The 22,228-nt window shown below is 43.4% G+C and overlaps 1 protein-coding gene across 1 annotated transcript in view; it reads right to left on the reverse strand.

The window, feature by feature from the left end:
- The window catches only part of SORCS3 (sortilin related VPS10 domain containing receptor 3), a 750,118-nt gene that overhangs the window by 174,973 nt on the left and 552,917 nt on the right, over positions 1-22,228 (reverse strand). The window contains exon 7 of the mRNA XM_053311335.1: positions 14,785-14,903. Coding sequence (XP_053167310.1) covers positions 14,785-14,903 — 119 coding nt within the window. The remainder of the gene's footprint in view (positions 1-14,784; positions 14,904-22,228) is intronic.

Consider the following 22,228-nt stretch of genomic DNA (forward strand, 5'->3'; position numbering starts at 1 on the left):
TGAGACTATGAAAGGCTATGCTATTCTTCTGTTGATGATCTGTAAAAGGAATGTCTGTGCTCTTTATTAGCAATACAAGACTAAACAAAAAAATAAAGAAATATACAGATTTACACTAGCAGAAAACACAGTTACCATTGCTGGTTGAGAACATATGGCGTGTGCTCTCTCTCTCTCCCTCTTTCTCTCTCTCCTCCCAACAAGCCCTCCAACATACATCCATTTGCTAATTAGAGAAAAATGTTTGACTCTTTTTAAAAATGACTACTGCTGCCCAAAACAATTGAACACAACTAAAATACAGAAGCTATATGAGGAGCATCCTCAAACAGCATTATTTATTATTTCTCTCCAAGTAAAATATCTTATGAGGCACACAGCTGTTTATATTTAATCAACTTTATTAAGAACTTCAGGAGAAGAAGATTTTAGTCTTCTTAGGTGAGTATTATATCCCCAAGTGCAGATGTTTTTGATACAGCAGACAAAATGGGACAAGGGGAGGGAGAAAGAAAGAAAAAGCAAGAGATTAAAAGAAACAGCAGAATAAAAGGCCCCCAGAAGCAAAAGAAAGAGAATACTGTAATGTTAATCAATTTTTGCCAGCAGATGTTTTGCTTCAAGTTCCAAATGCAATAATACTTGGCTTAGTCTAGATAAAACAGTGACAGGATCTGGGGAATGTGCACTGACACAAAAAGAAAACACCTGATTGAACATTGCTCAGACACCTTTATGGTGCAGTTATTTTAAAGAAAGCATCTAGGCTGCATGGTCTCTAGGCTAATTGATGTTTTCGTGGGAGCACTCAATTCCCTTTTTCCTTGGCATTTTTTAAGATCAACACTGTCAGGTATTATGCACCAGTAAAACAGATGCTATCATGTTCCTCACTGAAATGGCTTCATCCTATTAGTTTCATAATAAGATTTTAATGACTGGTTCAATAGAAGTATCAAGGAGCTGACCCCTGTGGTCCTGCCAGAGCATTCTTGTCACCATTGATCACAAAGATAAAAATCAATTGGAGCTAAAGAGGGAGAGTTAAAAATAAATTGTGTGGATCAATTTCTGTTAAAATCCAATAGCTCCATATTAAGAGTTGAAGAAAAATACATTTATATTACATAACTTCCATGAATATATTTAATGTTTCAGCATACCTCTGTCTAAAATTTGCCAGATCTTCCATACAAGAAGAAATTGTTCCACATTCATCTTCCAAAAGCTCTGTGATGTGGCGGCTTCCCACCCCGCTCATTGCTAGTCCACTGCACGGTGTACATAGGCCTCAGAAGGGTAGGGAGGGGGTGTTGGCCGCCCTGGTCCTCTGTCAGGAAGAGGGGTTGCCCTGCTTCTTTTGGGAGCTTCCAGAGCCTAACAGCTCCCGTCTCCTCTGACTTCCTCATCCCTGGCCAAATGTACCTTAAATAATGCCCTGCATTGAGGGTAATCCCTTGCCGCTGCTCCTGGCCCCTCCTCTACTAGCCATGCTGCCTCTCCATTCACTTCCCAGGCAGCCTCCAGTGTGGCTGTCTTGTTGGGCCCTGCCCCCACTTCCGGCACCATCATATGGTTCACAACCAAGTGAGGGCCTGTTAGGCCACGTTGGCCCAGCCCTGGGCGGCCTCCTCCTCCCCCCGATCTCCTTGCCCTCCCTGTATTTAGGGGGTCAGTGCTTCCAACTCCTGTTGGGTCCAGACAGGCCGTGGCCTCTCCTCCTGCTGCCATGCAGCCCGGTAAGTGACCGGCCCCTTTAGGAGCCGGTGGGGGAGCCCAACAACCTAAAGTTAAAGAGAAGTCCTTTTTGTGTAAGCGATTCTGCACATGTACCTGAATTCTGTGGAGGTTTGGATCAAAGCAATCACATTCAACCATATTCAACATATGTTATGTGCACATCAGAGCCCCTGTATCACTATATAACAGTGAAAATAAAGAAGGCAATATTATCCAATTTTGCTAAAAATTTACAGGTAGTTTTTCCATCTTTTTCCCCAGGACCATAGAGATTTTCAGTCATTTGGAATATTTGATAAATAGTCTTTCCCCTCTATGGATCAATTCCAAATCCTCCTGATATAGGTATAGGGTCTCAAGAATGGATGTGGCATAACAAAAATGGAGTGTACTACTGTAGAACTGAGCCAACTTAATTTGGATGTCAGGCAAATAAAACCAGTTAAATTTAATCAGCTGATCACACAACAAACAAAAAATGTTGTGGCACCTTTAAGACTAACTGATTACTTTATGGCATAAGCTTCCATGCACTGCAGTCTACCATCAGATGCATGTATTTCCTCAGTTGGCTGGTATCTATATGAGGAAAAACAGTGAACAAGTGCACAGTGGGGGCAGATAGCCATGAAATTCATAGGATTCAGTTCCTTTTCTCTGTGAACCTATATGCACCTTCCAACTGAGGACAACACACCGTGCTTCTGATGAAGTGGGTTCTAGTCCACAAAAGCTGATTCTACAATAAATGTGTTATGAGAAGGTGCTGTCATGCTCGTTTAGGGACCTTGTAGGCTACAGTTATAAAGCAGACAATTTTTGAAAAAGTCCCCACCACAGGCTTAAACTTTTTTTTTTTTTAAATGAATACAGAGTGAGGCTGAGATGAAATAAAACATATGGGACATTACCACTAAGGATGTGCAAACTGGCTAGATATCGAACACATCAAACAGGTTTGAGGCCGAGCTGGTTTGGTTCGATGGTCTGGGGTCGAACCGAAGCACCACCTGTTTGGTCTGACCCTGGATCAAACACCCCCACAGGGGCTTGTGGACTTTTTTCTTTTAACTAATTTTTTTAATGTCACTTATCCCCTCCAGGGGAGTTGTTGGAAGCAGCAGGGGGTCTGCGGAGGTTAGGGGTGTGTCCGAACCGGTCCGGCGGCCATTCTAAGGAATGGCCGAACTGCCGGACCGGTTCGGCCCTTGCTGGTTCGGGTCCGGGTGGGGGTATAACTTTAAGGGCGGGAGGGCTTTCTTAGCCCTCCCGCCTCTTCACCCCCTCCAGCGCCCGTATTTAACTGAATAACGGGGCGCTGGAAACCAGCTGCCCCCGCCCCCGCCCCCGCCCCCCCCCAGCAGATTCACATACAAAGGTGCCCATACCCCTGCCGCCGTCGCCCGCCCGCCCCCTGCCAGCCAGCCAGCCCTCCCTCCCTCCCTCCCAGCTGCCTGCCCGCCCGAGTCCTTACCCAGCTGCAGGAGAAAACGAGAGGAGCTCCCGGACAGAGCTCCTCTTGTTAGAAAGGCCTGCTGCAGAATGAAGGCGCTTTGCGCGCGCACGCATGCGCATGCCGCAAAGGATGCCGGAGGCCCAGTCTACCCGCCGGGAAAAGGCCGGGTAGACCGGGCCTCCGATAGCCGGAGGCCCGGTCTACCCGGCCTTTTCCCGGCGGGTAGACTGGGCCTCCGGCATCCTTTGCAGCATGCGCATGCGTGCGCGCGCAAAGCGCCTTCATTCTGCAGCAGGCCTTTCTAACGAGAGGAGCTCTGTCCGGGAGCTCCTCTCGTTTTCTCCTGCAGCTGGGTAAGGACTCGGGCGGGCAGGCAGCTGGGAGGGAGGGAGGGAGGGAGGGCTGGCTGGCTGGCAGGTGGGCGGGCGGGCGACGGCGGCAGGGGTATGGGCACCTTTGTATGTGAATCTGCTGGGGGGGGCGGGGGCGGCTGGTTTCCAGCACCCCGTTATTCAGTTAAATACGGGCGCTGGAGGGGGTGAAGAGGCGGGAGGGGTAAGAAAGCCCTCCCGCCCTAAAAGAAAGGGCCCCCCTTCGGTGCCGGTCCGGACTGGTCCGGACTGTGCACATCTCTAGCGGAGGTTCCCCCTCCCCCCGCCGGACTCAATGAAGCCCGAACCGGCCCATTCGGCCAGCTCTTTGGCCTATTCAGGCCTTCCCCCTCAGCGCAGCAGCCATTTTGGACACCACTGTGCCTGCGCAATTGGCCTCTGAGAGGCCTGGCATGACCCAGGCCTATCAGAGGCCAATTGCACAGGTGTGGCGGCCTCCAAAATGGCTGCTGCACCGAGAGGGAAAGCCTGAACAGGAAGGTTTGGGCTACATTGAGGCCGGTAGGGGGAGGGGGAACCTCCACAGACCCCCGTTGCTTCCAACAACTACCCCGGAGGGGGGAAGGAACATTTTTAAAAGGTCCACAACCCCGCAGACTGAACTGGACCATGGGGGGTTCGAGGGGGTGCCGGACCAAACTGGCCCAGTCAGGTTTGAGACCAGTCCGGATTTGAACCAAACCAGGCCAGCCGGTTCCGTGCACATCCCTAATTACCACATTACACAGAACACATAAGATAGTTCATGTGTCTGGGCACTAGTATTTAACATCTGCTATACTGACTCTGTATGCTATACTGAGAAGTGGGGTGGGGGAGGGAAGAGGGTGAGGACGTGATTCAAGTCAGATCAGGTACAGATAGAAGGCTGTGCCAGCTGGTCAAAGAGTCAAAAGAAAGATAGCATACACCAGGTAAGAAATTCTGCGTATAGGTGCTTATATGCCAATGCCAGAAGCCTCTGAGCCAAGATAGGTGAGCTGGAGTGCTTGGTTGCTAACACAGAAATAGATATAGTAGGCATAGCAGAAACATGGTAGAACAGTGAGAACCAGTGGAACACTGCTATCCCTGGATATAAACTCTATAGAAAGGACAGAGGGGGCGCCTTGTAGGTGGAGTAGCACTGTATATTATGGGGGAGCCAGCGTGGTGTAGTGGCTATAGTGCTGGGGAGAGCCAGCGTGGTGTAGTGGCTAGAGTGCTGGACTAGGACTGGGGAGACCCAAGTTCAAATCCCCATTCAGCCATGAAACTTGCTGGGTGACTCTGGGCCAGTCACTTCTCTCTCAGCCTAACCTACTTCACAGGGTTGTTGTGAGAAGAAACCTACATATGTAGTACACCACTCTGGGCTCCTTGAAGGAAGAGCAGGATATAAAATGTACTAATAAATAAAATAATAAATAAATAAACAGTGAGAACCAGTGGGACACTGTTATCCCTGGATATAAACTCTATAGAAAGGTCAGGGAGGGAGCCTTGGAGGTGGAGTAGCACTGTATGTACAAGAAGGGATAGAATCTAACAAGGCAGAAAACCTAGGTGGACTGGAGTCCTCCACAGAAACCCTGTGGGTGACAATACAAATTCTGAAAGGAAATGTGATGCTGGGCACGTACTATCACCCTCCGGATCAAAACGCTGACAGTGACTAGGAGTTGCTGGAGGAAATCAGGGAGGCTTGAAGGAGAGGCAGTGCTGTAATTATGAGTGACTTCAATTACCCACACATAGACTGGGTAAATTCACAGTCAGGTAATGACCTAGATATGCTGAATGACTGTGCCTTAGAACAGTTGGTCTTGGAACCAACCAAAGAGAAGGTGACCTTGGACTTAATCCTGAGTGGCACCCAGGACCTGTTGTGTGATGTTAATGTCATGGGCCCTTTAGGGAACAGTGACCATAGTGTGATCAAATTCAGCATACATGCGGGGAGAGAATCACCAAGGAAGTCTAACACAGACTCTTTGAATTTCAGAAGAGGAAACATCTCCAAAATGAGGAGTATGGTGAAAAGAAAGCTGAACGGGAAAATCAGGAGAGTCACTTCACTACAGAATGCATTGAGCTTACTCAAAACCACAATACTAGAAGCCCAGTTAGACTGTATACCCAAAAGGAGGAAAGGTACCACTAAGTCCAGGAGGATGTGAGCATGGCTAACAGGTAAAGTCATGAAAGCCATAAAAGGGAAGAAGACTTCCTTCTGAAATTGGAAGGCCTGTCCAAATGAAGAGAACAGAAAAGGAACACAAACTCTGGCAAAAGAAATGCAAGGTGACAATAAGGGAGGCGAAAAGAGAGTTTGAGGAACATTTAGCTGAAAGCATCAAGGGGGATAACAAAAACTTCTTTAAAAACATCAGATGCAGGAAACCTGCCAGGGAAGCGGTTGGTTAGAGAAGAGAGCTGGTCTTGTGGTCTGCCCTGGTTGCATATGAATGGGAGACTAGAAGTGTGAGAACTGTAAGATATCCCTTTAGGGGACAGAACTGCTCTGGAAAGAGCAGAAGGTTTCAAGTTCCCTCCCTGGCTTCTCCAAGATAGGGCTGAGAGAGATTCCTGCCTGCAACCTTGGAGAAGCCACTGCCATTCTGTGAAAACAAGACTGTGTTCTATGTTCCTATGACCATTAGACAATGAGGGAGTGAAAGGGATTATTAAGAAGGATATGGAGGTTGCAGAGAAGCTAAATGAGTTATTTGCATCCATCTTCACGGCAGAGGATACTGAGCATGTACCTGTTCCTGGACCTGGCTTTTCAGGGATGGAGGCTAAATAACTGAGTTAGATAGAAGTGACAAGAGATGATGTTGGATCTAAACTGTCTGGAATAACTAAAAACTAGCAAATTGCCAGCAAAGAGGTTGGCAGTTTCACAGTTGAGTTCTTTGAGGAATCCGTGGCATCCATCCACGGGTCCTCAAAGAACTCAACTGTGAAACTGCCAACCTCTTTGATAAAATATATAACTTATCCTTGCAATCAGGTCTGGAAAGCAGCAAATGTAATAGCGATTTTCAAAAAGGGATCCAGGGGCGATCCAGGAAATTACAGGCCGGTTAGCTTAATGTCTGTTTCAGGCAAATTGATGGAAAGCATCCTCAAAGATAAAATTGTAAAGCGCATAGAATAACAAGCCCTGCTGGGAGAGAACCAGCATGGCTTTGGCAAAGGTAAATCTTGCCTCAAGAATTTTTTGGAATTATTTGAGAGTATCAACAGGCATGTGGATAAAGGTGACCCACACAGTTGACATAGTATACTTGGACTTTCAAAAAGCTTTGGACAAAGTTCCTCATCAAAGACTCTTGAGAAAACTTAGCAGTCATGAGATAAGAGAATAGGTTCATGTGTGAATCGGTAACTGGTTGAAAGACAGGAAACAGAGGGTAGAAATAAATGGACAGTTTTCACAATGGAGGAAAGTAAAGTGGGGTCCCCCAGGGTTCTTTACTGGGACCGGTGCTTTTAAATTTATTCATAAATGATCTAGAAGTAAGGATAAGCAGTGAGGTGGCCAAATTTGCAGACGATATCAAACTTTTTCGGGTAGTGAAATCCAAAACAGACTGTGAGGGGCTCCAAAAGGATCTCTCCAAACTGGGTGAGTGGGCAACAAAATGGCTAATGCAGTTCAATGTTGGCAAGTGTAAAGTGATGCAGATTGGGACGAAACACCCCAACCCCAAGTATACATTGATGGGATTTGAGCTGTCAGTGACTGACCAGGAGAGGGATCTTGGGGTCATGGTGGACAGCTCATTGAAAATGTCAGCTCAACGTGAGGCAGCTGTGAAAAGGGTCAAGTCCATGCTAGGGATTGTTAGGAAGGGGACTGAAAATAAAAATGCTAATATTATAATGCCCTTATATAAAATGATGGGGCAGCCACACCTGGAGTACTGCGTACAATTCTGGTCACCACATCTAAAGGAGGACATTTTAGAACTGGGAAAGGTGCAGAAGAGGGCAACCAAGATGATCAGGGGCCCAGAGCACCTTTCTTATGAGGCAAGGCTACAACACCTGGGGCTATTTAGTTTAGAAAAAAGACGACTGTGGGGAGACATGATAGAGGTTTATAAAATCATGTATGATGTGGAGAAAGTGGAGAAAGAGGGATAAATTCTACTCCTTCTCATGTAACACTAGAACAAGGGGTCATCCCATGACATTGATTGCCAAGAAATTTAGGACCAGCAAACTGAAGTACTTTTTCACACAACACATAATCAACTTGTGGAATTCTCTGCCACAAGATGTGGTGACAGCCAACAACCTGGATGACTTTAAGAGGGATTTGGATAACTTCATGGAGGAGAGGTCTATCATTGGCTACTAGTTGGAGGGCTATAGGCCACCTCTAGCCTCAAAGGCAGGATGCCTCTGAGTACCAGTTGCAGGGGAGTAACAGCAGGAGAGAGGACATGCCCTCAACTCCTGCTGTAGGCTTCCAGCAGCATCTGGTGGGCCACTGTGTGAAACAGGATGCTGGACTAGATAGGCCTTTGGCCTGATCCAGCAGGGCTGTTCTTATTTTTTGCCAATCCCCTTATTCCCCCAAAAAATGTGTCCCAGAGGGTCCCCCAGTCCTCAGGGCATATTTTGAGAAGGAATCAAGGGCAGCAAAGAGAAGGGAGATAAATGAAAATCACTGCACAAAAACACATTCTTACATGAGGGCATTATTAGTCAGGATGCAGCCCACCCTTGCTAAAAATGATAAGATGTCATCCAGAACACAAGTGATGCTTCAAAAATTAGGTAGCATCAATGGCAACACTCAAAAGACTATTATAACATATTCTGGTCTCTCACATAGCAAGCACTACAGTCTCTCACTCTGTAATTTCTTTCATCAATCTCAAATTGCCACAGACATACCCATCATCAGGAAAAATCAAAAGGTTCCCGTCCCATTCCATCATCATTTTGACTTTTTTTCTTAGTATCATCCACAATAAGAGTAGGCATTAAGACTGCAAGCTGTTAATATTTATGTAGTCATGATCCTTCATTATCAGTACAGACAGATTTGAGGGAGTTGCTGATGAAAAGGTGATGCCTTCTGTTGTCACAGGGGGGAAAAATCATCCTACTCTATTTGGGGAAATGAGAGCCAAAAGGGAAAGCTTCCAATATTCAAATAGGCACAGAATTGGATAACAAATGAGAGCAATACAGAAGAGACCAAGATATGAGGAAAAACTGCTAGAGAAGTAGAGAGTGACAGGCTGTACAAACAATCAACAAGGCAGAGGCTCTTCACTCTCACTCCAGAGCCTTCATTTCTATCATATCTTGTGCACTTCAAGAACCTGAGAATATATTTTACACGAGGCAAAAACAATAAGGATGTTTTCTGGCCCAGGTCATGGATAATGGTAGTTTGTTGCCCCCCTCTTGCATCCCTCTTACTTAATGGTGCAAGATTTCCCAATTCAAAGCAGAAATTGAGGTCATTCACACAATCAAAAACTGTGTTCTACTCGAGTTTGGGAGCTGGTGTGCTCCCAATTTTCAGTTGCATGGATGCAGGGTATGAGGAAAACCTGGATAGTAGTGATTGTGTGGAAGGAAGGTAGGAGGAAAAGCTACCCAGCTTTTCATAGTTTTTAAGGGCTAGGGGGCACCAAAGTGGACTGGGAGATAAGACCCCATGGGTGCCAATCACCACCCAACCCCCCGAGGAACCGGGCAAAGCACTGATTTTTTAAAAGAATTTCTATTTCTATGAAAAAGTTATTTCACAACTGAGAATCCACAAGACATAAAAATCCCTAAAAATTCTCCCCTTTGCCCGATTCCTTTGGGGGTTGGGTGGTAGTTGGAACCCATGGGGCCATACCACCCAACCCACTTTGGTGCCCCTTAGCACTTAAAGATTAGGCTGAATCGATTCAAATTGAATGGAATCAAATTCAAATCAACCCCAGACTTGAGGCAGCAGATTCAAGCTTGAATTCAGAAAAGAAAGAAAAAAGTTGAGATATATCTGTGGAAGAATAAAGACTAAAGAGATCCCACATCAGTACAAAAGAAATGTTTACCCGGCCAATAATAGCTCTTCGATACCATCACAAGTTTCTGGAATGCTATTATCTGCACAGTTCACAGTGTCGTTAGATCTCGTATTTAACTTGAACACCTAGAGTACTATAGTCTAATATAATATTTTGGGCATGGAGGATTCAAGGGGGTTGGGCTCCTCCATCCTGAATAATTAAATTTACTCTACTGAATTTGCATGGTTTTCCCCAGAGTTTTACTTCACATCACACCTGGTGCAAAGTTGCCCTCTACTGCTCCTGGATGGTGGCATGCTGTAACTCTAGACCTTTAGAATGTTATGTTATTCTACAGCTTATTTTTTTCAATCAATCATCTTTATTGTGGTCCAAGACCAGCATAAGATAGAACAGTAGAGCATGATTCAAAATAATAAACACAAGTTACGGAACCATAAAACTATATAACTTTAAAATTGCTACTCTAATAGTATAAAGTCATATTATAATACTATAAACTGCTATCCTTGGAAAAGAGGGTAGCTATGAGATTATTAAATTATTAAGAGATTATTGTATTATTAAGATTATTGTATTATTAAACAGCTGTATTAAAAATTATGAACATATAAAATGTGAAATATATAACATGCAAAAAGCGGTGGCTAAAAGTGCTCCCTACTGAGAAGCGCTTTTTTAAATCTCTGACCATTTTTAGAAAGCATTTGAAAACCCACCTCTTCACTCAAGCTTTTTCTGTTCTTTAAAATTTTAAGGTTTTAATTCGTGGCTGATTTTAAAATTGTTAAATTGTTTTAAGTTTTTGTATATATTTTAACTTGTTTTATACTATTGTAAACCACCCAGAGACAAAAGTTTGGGGTGGTGTACAAATGTAATAAATAAATGTAAAGATAAATAAATAAATGGGGGTATGGGGCGGGGAAGGCATCTAAATGGGAACACTAAAAAAGATAAAACAGTCAGTGTTTAAAAAAATATGCAGAGCTGATGCAAGGGAATAGCCTGGCAGTCACAACCAGGCGGAATCTACACGCTGCCAAGCAGAACTTGGCAATGTTATACGTGAAGTCTGGGTCTTCATCCGAAAGCAGCAACTGGGTATAGACATGATTTGGGCATCCAGGGCACTTGCAAAATAGCGGAAATATAAGCTTCACCCAAATGTCTCTCTAAAAGGGAGTGCATATAGCTTCTTATTTTCTAGGGGCAAGAGGATAAATGTATACAGTGCAATCTGGGCACCAGGACCACCCTGCTGCGAGCCTCCCCCCCCCCCCCCGCCCCCATGCCACATGCCCTTGCCGCTGTGAGTTCCGGTGCTCCTGCACAGTTAGAACAGGCTTGCAACACTCTATTCTAACTGTGCATCGGAGCACCTCACAGTTTTCAGAGGCCACTGAGCCAGTCAGGCTCAGAGGCTGTTCCTGCTCCGCCCACCACTGCCATGGGGGTTGCTCACCTCACCCCCCAGCCGCACACATGGCGGCTAGAATATCGGTGGCTTGGTCTTGCAAGCGGTGGAGGTGGCGGCTTGCGGTTGCAGCAGGAGCCCCCTCTGGGCCTTTGGAGGACCCCTGGGCCTTGGAGGCCAAGGGCCTTGCTCCCAGGTCCAGAGGTAAGAGTGCCTCTGAATGTATAGGTGCGAAAAGAACTTTCTCAGTACAGAAGCATGTATTAGCTGCAGCTGTAAGAGCACCATGTGTTCTTACATTTTAATGATTATCTGGTATTTATTTCATCATTCAAAATAACAATCATGTAAAATGTTCTGTACCATTAATTTTAAATGAAAGGCAGAGATTAGTACTTCTAAGACACCTCATTTAATGCATTCCCTCCTCCTCTCGCTATCTCTCTCTTTTTTTTTTACTAAGAGCAATTAGCAACAATTAATTCCAGCCCCAAGTGCACTGTTTCCAGTGGGTGCCAATTGCAGGCAGATAAATTATCACCCCACTCAGAGCATATTGTCACCAGAGCAAACAGTCTGACATCCTCTGCTTCAATTCAGAAGAAATTTAGGATGTCTCCTCAAATATTCAGGAGCCCTAAAGTTTAAGGAAAATGTCAGGGATTTCTTTGTCCATTTAAATCTGCATTTGTTAGCACATTCACCGGTTATAGGCTTTGGCCTTTAATAAAAGAAGCTACTTGCAAATCAGTATGAGAGTTACAGATAAATAAATAACCAAACCCACCTAACCCTGCTTTGAACCTTGTCTTTTTGCCAGGGTTAAGGGTGTGCTCACCAGGGGTTGTGTGGGTGGTGTACAGCGTTGTGCTAGAGTGCCCAATAACAGGATCATGCCTGCACAGAGTTGTGCCTAGTGTGCCTAATTCCTGGGGATATCCCCCAGTGCACCATGCTCATTGTGCTGTACATTGTCAGATATCTGGAGGCCAAGATGCATCATCCTGGCCTCCGGAGATTTATTTATTTTATTTATTGTTAAATTTATATACTGCCTTTCATTAAAGCAACCCCAAGGCGGTTTACAGCAAAAAAATTAAACACAAGATGGTAAAAAAGACACAATTAAAATATCAAGTGGGGAAAAATTAAACAAATCTGATTAAAAATTTAAAACAAAAGCATAAAAGCAATACAGACCATAAAAAGCAGCAGAGAATCAAATAAATGCAGATTTGTGCTGCAAGGAGATTCTAGGAGCAGCAAGGATAGTCTAGGAGCACGAGATGTGCTCCCAGCAGTATGTGGATGATTGTCTGGGGAAAGATGAGTTCAGCACAGCCTTCCCCCCCACCTGCCCACCCAGCAATCATGTGAATAGCCTTTAATAGTGATGGAGTCACTATCAACAGCAGGTGATATACCTTAGCTACACTGGGCTGACTTGACACTTGGGCTGACTTGACACTTTATCTAGGATAAGTCATCCAGCTGGCTCTCAATTTTTCTTTGTCAAGTGGAAATACTGGTTAACTCACCCTGAAATAATTGCATGCCATGTTGGTTGGTGCAGCCTAGTCAGGATTTTTGATCTAGGATCAGATCTGGGCTAGATTAGTAAGGCCTCCCATGTGGCACACAATTGTTTTCAGCAGGGACCATTGGTACCCTCTCATTCTGCGACACTGGACCCAACCAGTCAATTCCCCTATGTTTGATGTTACTAGCCAGGGTGGCAAGGTTGTCAGTCACACAGGTGATTGACCACACACACACCCCAACACCTTGTCTTAGTTACTCAGTCAACAATACTAAGATTCATTCAATAAGATAGGACCAGAAAGCATACTGGGCACCTCTCTAGATGACTAGTTATACTAACTAGTATATACTATATACTAACTAAATGTGTTCTCTCCTAACCTCTCAAATTCAGTACAAAGAAAGTGAAGGTTTTACACAGGACTACAAAAACATTATAAGTGCATTAATGATATATTCCAGCCCAAAGGCATTAGTCATTTTTTCAACAGTCCCAATAATTAGACAGCTTTGACATTTGGGGAATGAAAATGGAGCTGGATAAACCACACAAGGAAGAAAGAGCTAAATAATATAGGAAGGCCACAGTAAACTGGAATTTTCAGGCGAAATACATGACAAGGCAGACCAACCAAAGTAGAAAGAAACAAGATTAAAAGTCATTAGAATATCACAGAGAAAAGCCAAGATCACAGAAAAGAAGAACTGAAATGCAGGAGACAGGAAAGGGCCTACATTCTGGGTGGAACAAGGGTATATAACGAGTCACATTTCTCAACTGCCAGTCAAATTAATAATAGCAATTATAGTCTTAGGTTCTTCCATTTGAAAGTCTCTCTCCAAAAATTCACAATGACAATTGAATTTCAGTATAATCAGTGTATAAAGTGTTATCAGCACTGTTTTGCAGGTAAGTAATATCTTTTCCTTGAAGAATGAATTGATGTAAGTGAATTCAATGTTTTACAATACACTTCTGCATAAATAGCAGGCACAAGCAGATGTACATGCCAGCTAACCTTTAAAAGTTCCCGAATATGACTATACCCCTAAACTAATGCAGAATATAAAATTTAGAAAACCATTTCAATGTTTGCTTTATTCATATTTCAATCAAACTAACTTTCTTCCAAAGAGTGTGCAAACCTTAATTTGCAAAAGACCTGTGATTTTGCATGAAGTTTGATCTGAAAGCTTGGCTTTTCCAAACTTGGAAACTGGTTGGCAAAATTAGTGAGAGAATAAAAGTCCTGAAGCAAAGAAAATTATATTCAATTAACCAGTAGTATAAATATGTTTCCCCATAATCCGTAGTGACAATGGCTGACATTTTGTGCAAAGCAATGCCACTGTTCCCGACCTACTGATGCTGTTGCACATGTTAAAACCAACCTCAACACTGTTGCACAAGAGTACAGTTATGCAACAACTTAAAACAGTTCATGGACACTGGCATATCACTACTTCCATTGGAAACAATGGAAGTAGTGTTGCACAACTGATCATGTTTTAAGTAGCTGTACAACTGTGCTCTTGTGCAACTCCACTGGCAATGGCATTCATGTGTACAACAACCCTGGTCGGCAAATAAATATACTAAAATATAAATTCAGAAACATCCAAAATCAACATTGTGTATTATAAATAACAATCAATATTGTGCAGATAAAAAGCTGATGTGCTTTGCTAGAATCAAAGCAAAGGCAGCTACCTGTTTCATTACCTCCATCTTATTTGTCAATAGAAAATCTCTTCCACCCTCTTCTCTCCTCCCACTCTCTCTTTGCAAATTGGACCAGTACTTTTGATCTTTTGATAAAGAGGGAAAGATTTTCTCTGTGCATATTTGTTGCTCAGTGTTGGCAAGTCTAGAGACAGCTTTGCCTTCACATTGAGGCGACACAGAGATGACAATAGCAATAGCAATAGCACTTACATTTATATACCGCTTTATAGCCAGAGCTCTCTAAGCAGTTTACAGTGATTTAGCATATTGCCCCCAACATTCTGGGTACTCATTTTACCGACCTCGGAAGGATGGAAGGCTGAGTCAACCTTGAGCCCCTGGTCAGGATCGAACTTGTAACCTTCTGGTTACAGGGCGGCAGTTTTACCACTGTGCCACCAGGGGCTCTGTGCCACTGTACCACCAGGGACAAGAGCTGCTTACAACTCGTGATCTCTCACTTTGTTGTAACATACCTGAATGAAGATGTATTCATCTTGAACGACAAGTGAGCTTGTGTCAATAGAGCGCAAAAAAGGGCCACTCCTGGTAGTTTCTGAACATTCTTGAATCCTACAGGTTATATAATGGGCATCTGCAATGAAAACAGAATTATTTGTGAGAAAATATCACCCAGCAAGGTAAGGACAGCAAACTCTCCAAACGGAAACACTGCCTCACCTTTGACCTTGGCCATGCTTGAACTCAGAATCTAGACTGCCCTCCAGCTACTTTCTACTGTTCCTTATGGCTTCTTTCCCTCCCCCCACTTCCCCAGTTTTACTCTACCTTCCTAGTTCTAGTTTCCAGCTCTCAAATCCCCTGGATTTCCTATTACCCCTGAGGTGATCCATGACAATGCCTGGTCTAACTCCATGGATTTTAGGCCATATAGACTGACTCCTTGGCTACACTTGGCTCTCCCTAAACTTTATCTATTGTGTCCCTGTTGGGGCCCAGTGCTGATATTCACAATGGCAAAACTATCTGCCTGCTAACTTAATGTAACATTCATACTATATTGTCATCCTTTAATGTATGAGTCTTTCCCCAAATGTACTGGATGAGCCTTTGGATGGGGCAGTATAGACATTTGATTGATTGATAGATAGATAGATAGATAGATAGATAGATAGATAATGGGGTTTCAGAGAATGTTTGTTTTTTCCATAGGAAATTGTTTACTAACCTTTAAAGCCAAGTTCCTTGTGTTTTATTCAGGAACTGTGAATTAACCAAGAACTTGTATCCTAAAGTACAGTACAATTGCAACTTCCCCGTTCCTTCCTACTATTGGAGTACTACTGAACTGTTAGGAATCCTCAGGGATGCAGCTAGGTGAATTTGGACCCTAGACCTAATGAGCTTATGGGGGTTCCCCTGGCAAAATAAGCATCCTCTCTATATATAGACATTTCACCACAAACCCACAGGTCTAGGTGCACTTGTAGAAAAAGGTCAGAGTGCATTTGGTGGGAGGTAAGACCACACAATCCCCAAAGGATGATTCACCACAGATTCACAGTTCTGGGCCAGAGCGCATTTGCCAAAAGAAACCCAAACAAATGATACAAGCCCCAATGGATTCATTGATAGATAGACAGAAACAATTTATCATTGATAGATAGATTGATTGATACAAACAGCTTCTTGACCATTCACAAACTAACTGGGATACAACACGTGTCCCTTGCTCCACAGTTCAAATACAAAACCAGCTTGGACATATAGTGCATTCATAAGGAGGGAAATGTAAAACTACAGCACATGCCCCCTTGCTTCACAGTACTCATACAGACCTTTTGGATCACAAACTGACTTGAGCATTGTACATTTGTTTTAAAAATGTTTGTTTGTTCAGATATAACAGTTCCACTTTTACTAGGTGTAAAGTACTCTATGGACAGAGATAACTCTTTCTGGAAGCTTTACTAGAGTAGAGAAAACACTCATTAAACATCACAGGATTGACCAATTTCCTTGAAATTAAAATACACAGAGTCCTGCCATCCTGGGCTACATGTATGCCCAACTTCAGAACACTAAGCCCAGCCATTCTGGAAATGTAAAGAGTTGGGCAAAGGGGGGGGGGATGTTGCACATTTTTATGAAGGCAAAGGGCAGAATCCTTCACATGGGGGTGGAATTATGGTTCAAGGGGGGCTTCAGTTCCAGAAGCTTTTGTAATTTTCTGCCATGAAACAAGCTACTTATAGGACTTTTTTAACTTTTTAAAATAAAAAAAATCATTAAAAATCAACAGATTGGCTGATCTGCTTCAAAATCAGTACACCATGTCCTGCTAACCTGTCCTACATCTGTGCTCAATTTCAGAACTCTAGGCAAATCCATTCCAGAAATATAAAAGGGTCTGTCTTTTCCCTTGGTGAAAATTATGGAACCATGTGAGTGGGCACACGGACCTGGACCCCCTGATCCATGCCTAATGGATCTGGGGGTCCATTAGGACCATTATGGCCCTGGAGGTCCATCAGACCTGCACCCAGGCTTTGGAATGTGCTCCTAGTGAAATAAGAGCCTCCCCTTCTCTGGCAATTTTTAAAAAGTCTTTACAGACGCATCTGTTCACCCAGGCTTTTAACTGATACTGTTTTGATTGTTTTTAATCTTGTTTTAGAATACTGTTTTTAAAATGTTAAATTGTTGTGTTTTAAATTTCTTATTTTTGTTTTTAACTAATGTTTTAATGTTGTTTTATCTTGTTGTAAACTGCCCAGAGACATAAGTGTTGGGTGGTATAAAATATGTTAAATAAATAAATAAATAAATAAATAAATAAATCCCTGGGAAGCCTGGCAGGGAGCTGTATATAAGACTATTTAAAAAACAGTTAGTAACCTTGGAGAATCCTGAGTGCAATAGTCAAGAGACAACAGGCAACACAGGTCTAGGAAATGTGTGCTGTTATAAAAACAATCAGCCTTCAAATCAGTGAAAGTATCATAAACTCCCTTCTTCCCAATACACAAACACATACCCTCCAACAGTTCGCCGATGACAATAGGGACATGCCTTTGAATCTGTAGGTGGTGTGGCCAAAAAAAGCCTGGGACGTATGAAGTATAATGTGTTGTGGGCATGGCCAAGCAACCTGGGAGGCACGGAGTACAATTCTGACTACAAGTATGCCACAAGTGCAGAGCAGATAATAGTGCACACAGTGAATATTATTCCAGATTACCAAAGCAGATGAGCCAAGGTGGATTGAGCCAGTCCCATTGAAGCCAGTCCCATTCAATGGGACTTACTTCCAGGAAGTGGGTACAGGATTACAACCTTTGCTATCACCTAGAAAAAGTTCCGTGGACATTCATCCCCATAACCTCCAACATTTAAAAGATAAAAACAGAAATACACTTGTATGAGAACAATTAATTCTAATACCAAGGCCCCTACCCACTATTACACTTTGCTGAAGACTGGATTCCACCCATTTTATGCTGTGCAATACATGGCACCTTAGTATTGTGCACAATGCATCCACTCACCCACTTGGATATTTAATTCTAGAGACTCTGAGGAGGGTGAATCCTAAAGAACAACTCTAATAACTTACATGAAAAGAAAAACAAAGGAACAAAACATTACCAAGAGGCCAAAACTGGGACAAAGCAGAGATAGTGATTTGCCAGAGGCAGATTCCCTGGTACATAAGGACAGTTGGAACCTATGCAAACATTTCTCCTTTCAGTGATTGAAAATTAAAAGTGTATTAAAAGTCCCTCCCTTCCTCCCCAGCCTTTGGCATTTGGGGAAATGGGTTGAAGGAGAGGGAAGTCAAGGAACTAGGTAATGTGTCACATACAATATAAGGCTGAAGGGATCATAGTTCGGTAGCAGATGACCTGTTTTGATGAAGCAGATTCAGTCCTCAGCATCTCTAATTAAAAGGTTATATGGTAGCAGGACTCGGAGAGATATCTGCCTGAGGCCACGGAAAGCTGCTGAGAGTTAGGGATAACAGTACTTGTATCCATGTACATGAAGTTAAGTAAGAGTTAGGAAAGCAGACAAGAGAAAAAACTCAGAAATATGGATTAAGGGAACAACAACCAGAAGTGACTCAGCAGCACAACATCAGACAGAGAGCAAGAGGGCCACAGACTAGAAGAGGTCAAACAGGCTTTTTGTTTCAGGTTTTTGTTTTTTTTTAAAGAGTGGATGACATGCCCTACAGCATAACACATACAGTTCAAAAGTGCCTGTACTGCTGTAGGACTCTAAGATACACATCCATGGAGCAACACAGGAAGGCCACTACAGTAAACTCACCCTCATGTGATCACAGGTCATGCACTACTTGCATTAGGACTTTACACTGCAGGGCATGTTAACCAGTGTCTTCTATAACTCCTGGCTAACTCTTTATTGGTGTTAAGTACATATTGCCTCTGCGAGTTCACGTCCGGCGGAGTTGTTCAGGGTTGTGAGGGGACTAGTATTTGCCTCCTCTCCCTTGAACCAGAATTTGGAGGCATCAGTTACCCGCTGTGGTGTGTTTAATGAATTTTTCGCAGAAAAAATCTCTCGGATTCGGGCCGACCTAGATGGAGACTCCACAGTTAATTTGATGTCTGAACTGGAGGTGTCCAACAACTCCTCTTATACGATTCGACTGGATCAATTTCAGTTTGTGACTACTGATGATGTGGACAAGCTGCTTGGAGCGGTGAGGCCTACCACTTGTCCTCTTGATCCTTGTCCAACATGGCTTGTTCTATCTAGCAGGGAGGCTGTTGTAAGCGGCCTGGTAGAAATCATAAATGCTTCTCTGAGGGAGGACAGGATGCCTCCTTGTCTTAAGGAGGCAATTATCAGACCTCTTCTAAAGAAGCCTGCGTTAGATCCCTCAGAGTTGAGCAATTATAGGCCAGTTTCCAACCTTCCATGGCTGGGCAAGGTAATTGAGAGGGTGGTGGCTTCTCAGCTCCAGGCGGTCTTGGAGGAAACTGATTATCTAGACCCATTTCAAACTGGTTTTCGGGCAGGCTATGGGGTGGAGACTGCCTTGGTCGGCCTGATGGATGATCTCCAATTGGCAATGGACAGAGGAAGTGTGACTCTGTTGGTCCTCTTGGATCTCTCGGTGGCTTTCGAAACTATCGACCATAGTATCCTTCTGGAACGTCTGAGGGGGTTGGGGGTGGGAGGCACAGTTTTACAGTGGTTCCGCTCCTACCTCTCGGACAGATTCCAGATGGTGTCGATTGGAGATTGTTGCTCCTCAAAATCTGAGCTTAAGTATGGTGTCCCTCAAGGCTCCATACTCTCTCCAATGCTTTTTAACATCTACATGAAACCGCTGGGAGAGATCATCAGGGGATTTGGAGCTGGGTGCTACCAGTATGCTGATGACACCCAGATCTACTTCTCCATGTCAACTTCTTCAGGAGCTGGCATATCCTCCCTAAATGCCTGCCTGGAAGCGGTAATGGGCTGGATGAGGGAGAATAAACTGAAGCGGAATCCAGATAAGATGGAGATACTTATTGTGCGGGGTCGGAACTCTAGAGACGATGTTGATCTGCCTGTTCTAGATGGGGTCACACTTCCCCAAAAGGAACAGGTTCGCAGTCTGGGAGTACTTCTGGATCAACGTCTCTCCTTGGTTTCTCAGGTTGAGGCGGTGGCCAGGGGTACTTTCTATCAGCTCTGGCTGATACGCCAGCTGCGCCCGTTTCTTGAGATCAATGACCTCAAAACAGTGGTACATTTGTTTGTAACCTCCAGACTGGACTTCTGTAATGCGCTCTACGTGGGGCTGCCTTTGTACGTAGTCCGGAAACTTCAGTTGGTTCAGAATGCGGCAGCCAGGTTGGTCTCCGGGTCATCTCGGAGAGACCACATTACTCCTTTGTTGATGGAGTTACACTGGCTGCTAATAGGTTTCCGGGCAAAATACAAAGTGCTAGTTATAACTTATAAAGCCCTAAATGGCTTAGGCCCTGGGTATTTAAGAGAGCGTCTTCTTCGCTATGAGCCCCACCGGCCATTGAGGTCACTTGAGGAGGTCCATCTCCAGTTGCCACCAACTCGTTTGGTGGCTACACAGAGACGGGCCTTTTCGGCTGCTGCCCCGAGATTGTGGAATGTGCTCCCTGCTGAGATACGATCCTCCCCATCTCTCGCAATTTTCAGAAAACACCTGAAAACACACCTCTTCAACCAGGCTTTTTCAGCTTTTAAAAATTTGTTTTTAAATAGTTCTGAATATTTAATTGTTGTTTTATGATGTTTTTAATTGTTAATTATTGTTTTGTGTTTTATAATTTTTTGTTTTAATGATTAATTGATTTTAATGGTGCTTTAATGTAAACCGCCCTGAGCCGCTTGGAAGGGCGGTATAAAAGTTTTAATAATAAATAATAAAATAAATAAGTACCTCTTGCACATTTTTATATATAAAATAAAATCATTTTTTATTACTAAGTGTGTCGAATCACTGCTTAGCTGTTGTTCCATCAATCAATATCTTCCCTTTGTCACCAAATTATTCCTTCTGTCTGCTTTGCTAACTCTCTTACTTAGTTCCACTTACTGTTTACCCAGGGGACGGGCACTCTAGGCACTCGTCCCTGCATCAGCGCAAGCTGCAAGCAGCTCGCGCTGACACACAATCCTGGAACTGAGGTCTGTGTCCTTAACCTTGGCTAAGAGCCAGGCTGTGGTACTGGGTCCCACATGGATCTCAGCAGTTCCCATGGGCAGCCAAGCCTAGGCTTGGCTGCTTAAGCCTGGGCTTGACTGCTCGTGAGAACAGTCTCATAGTTTGCTTGCTGCTTTCATGAAATATATTCCATATGACCAACTATTCTTGCAATCTGGGGCACATTGTATTGCTTTCTAGTTTCATAAGGGCATTCATAAGGTCTCTTCTAGCAAGCCAGTCTGATTATACCACACATTACAAATATTAGTAATTCTTCTATTCCAAATCACAGATGACAAATACTAGTAATCTGATTATTTCTTGAAACCAAGAGACTACCACGAGCATACAGAATTGTATTATCAATTGAACTCAAGCGATCCATGGATTTTTTTATTAAGAAAAACCCACAGAGGGAAACACTTCAGCATGATTGGCCTTGTTGTTACCTAAACCTAGATAATAAATGTACTAGTTTCATGCTATCCAACATTCATCATCTGAGCCTCTACAGAAGGTGTCAACTGTGATCTATGCAGCTTCTTCCATCTAAAATGGCATACCTTGTCTTCTGCAAAATTAACCTGGCACTTACAATACTGACCGGATTTGATTTGCCAGTATCAATATGTGGTGGTCTTTCACAGTCCTTTTTCATGCCCTGCATTTGCCACATAGCCATTCATTTATTCATTTTACTCAACCAAGTCATGCAATCTGCAGCTACTAAGTCACAAAACAAAGGGTGGAAAAAAGAGGAGAGAGGAATAGAAAAAGCAAATAGATGCAAACAAACTACAGGTGTTAGCATAAGAACCAACTGCTGCTTACTGGGAAATGTGTTATTTTGAGTTCATTACACTAATAATCAAATGTATACAAAGAAGGTCACCTACTTAACATCCACAGGGAGATAAGAGACATTTTCTTTTCTTTTGTGTTTTTCTGACTTTTCTCCTTATTCTGTCTTATTTATTTATTTTACACAATAGAGTGTATGGAATTAGAACAACCTTTTAGACCTAGATTGGTTTAGATACAGGAGTGTCTATATGCACATTTATTCCAACTGGAATATCGATTTCCATGGGGGCTGTTGCACTTCATCTAAATTACACATGTCCCATTCTACCACGAATAGTCCTCAAATGTGCATCAAAAGTAGAATTTAAAAACAGCAAAAAACAAGCATTCTAAAAATTCTATTCTTGATGCATATTTGAGGGCTATTCACGGTTGAATGGGATGTG

Source organism: Hemicordylus capensis, chromosome 3 (genome assembly GCF_027244095.1).
Source record: "Hemicordylus capensis ecotype Gifberg chromosome 3, rHemCap1.1.pri, whole genome shotgun sequence".
NCBI classification, from domain to species: domain Eukaryota; kingdom Metazoa; phylum Chordata; class Lepidosauria; order Squamata; family Cordylidae; genus Hemicordylus; species Hemicordylus capensis.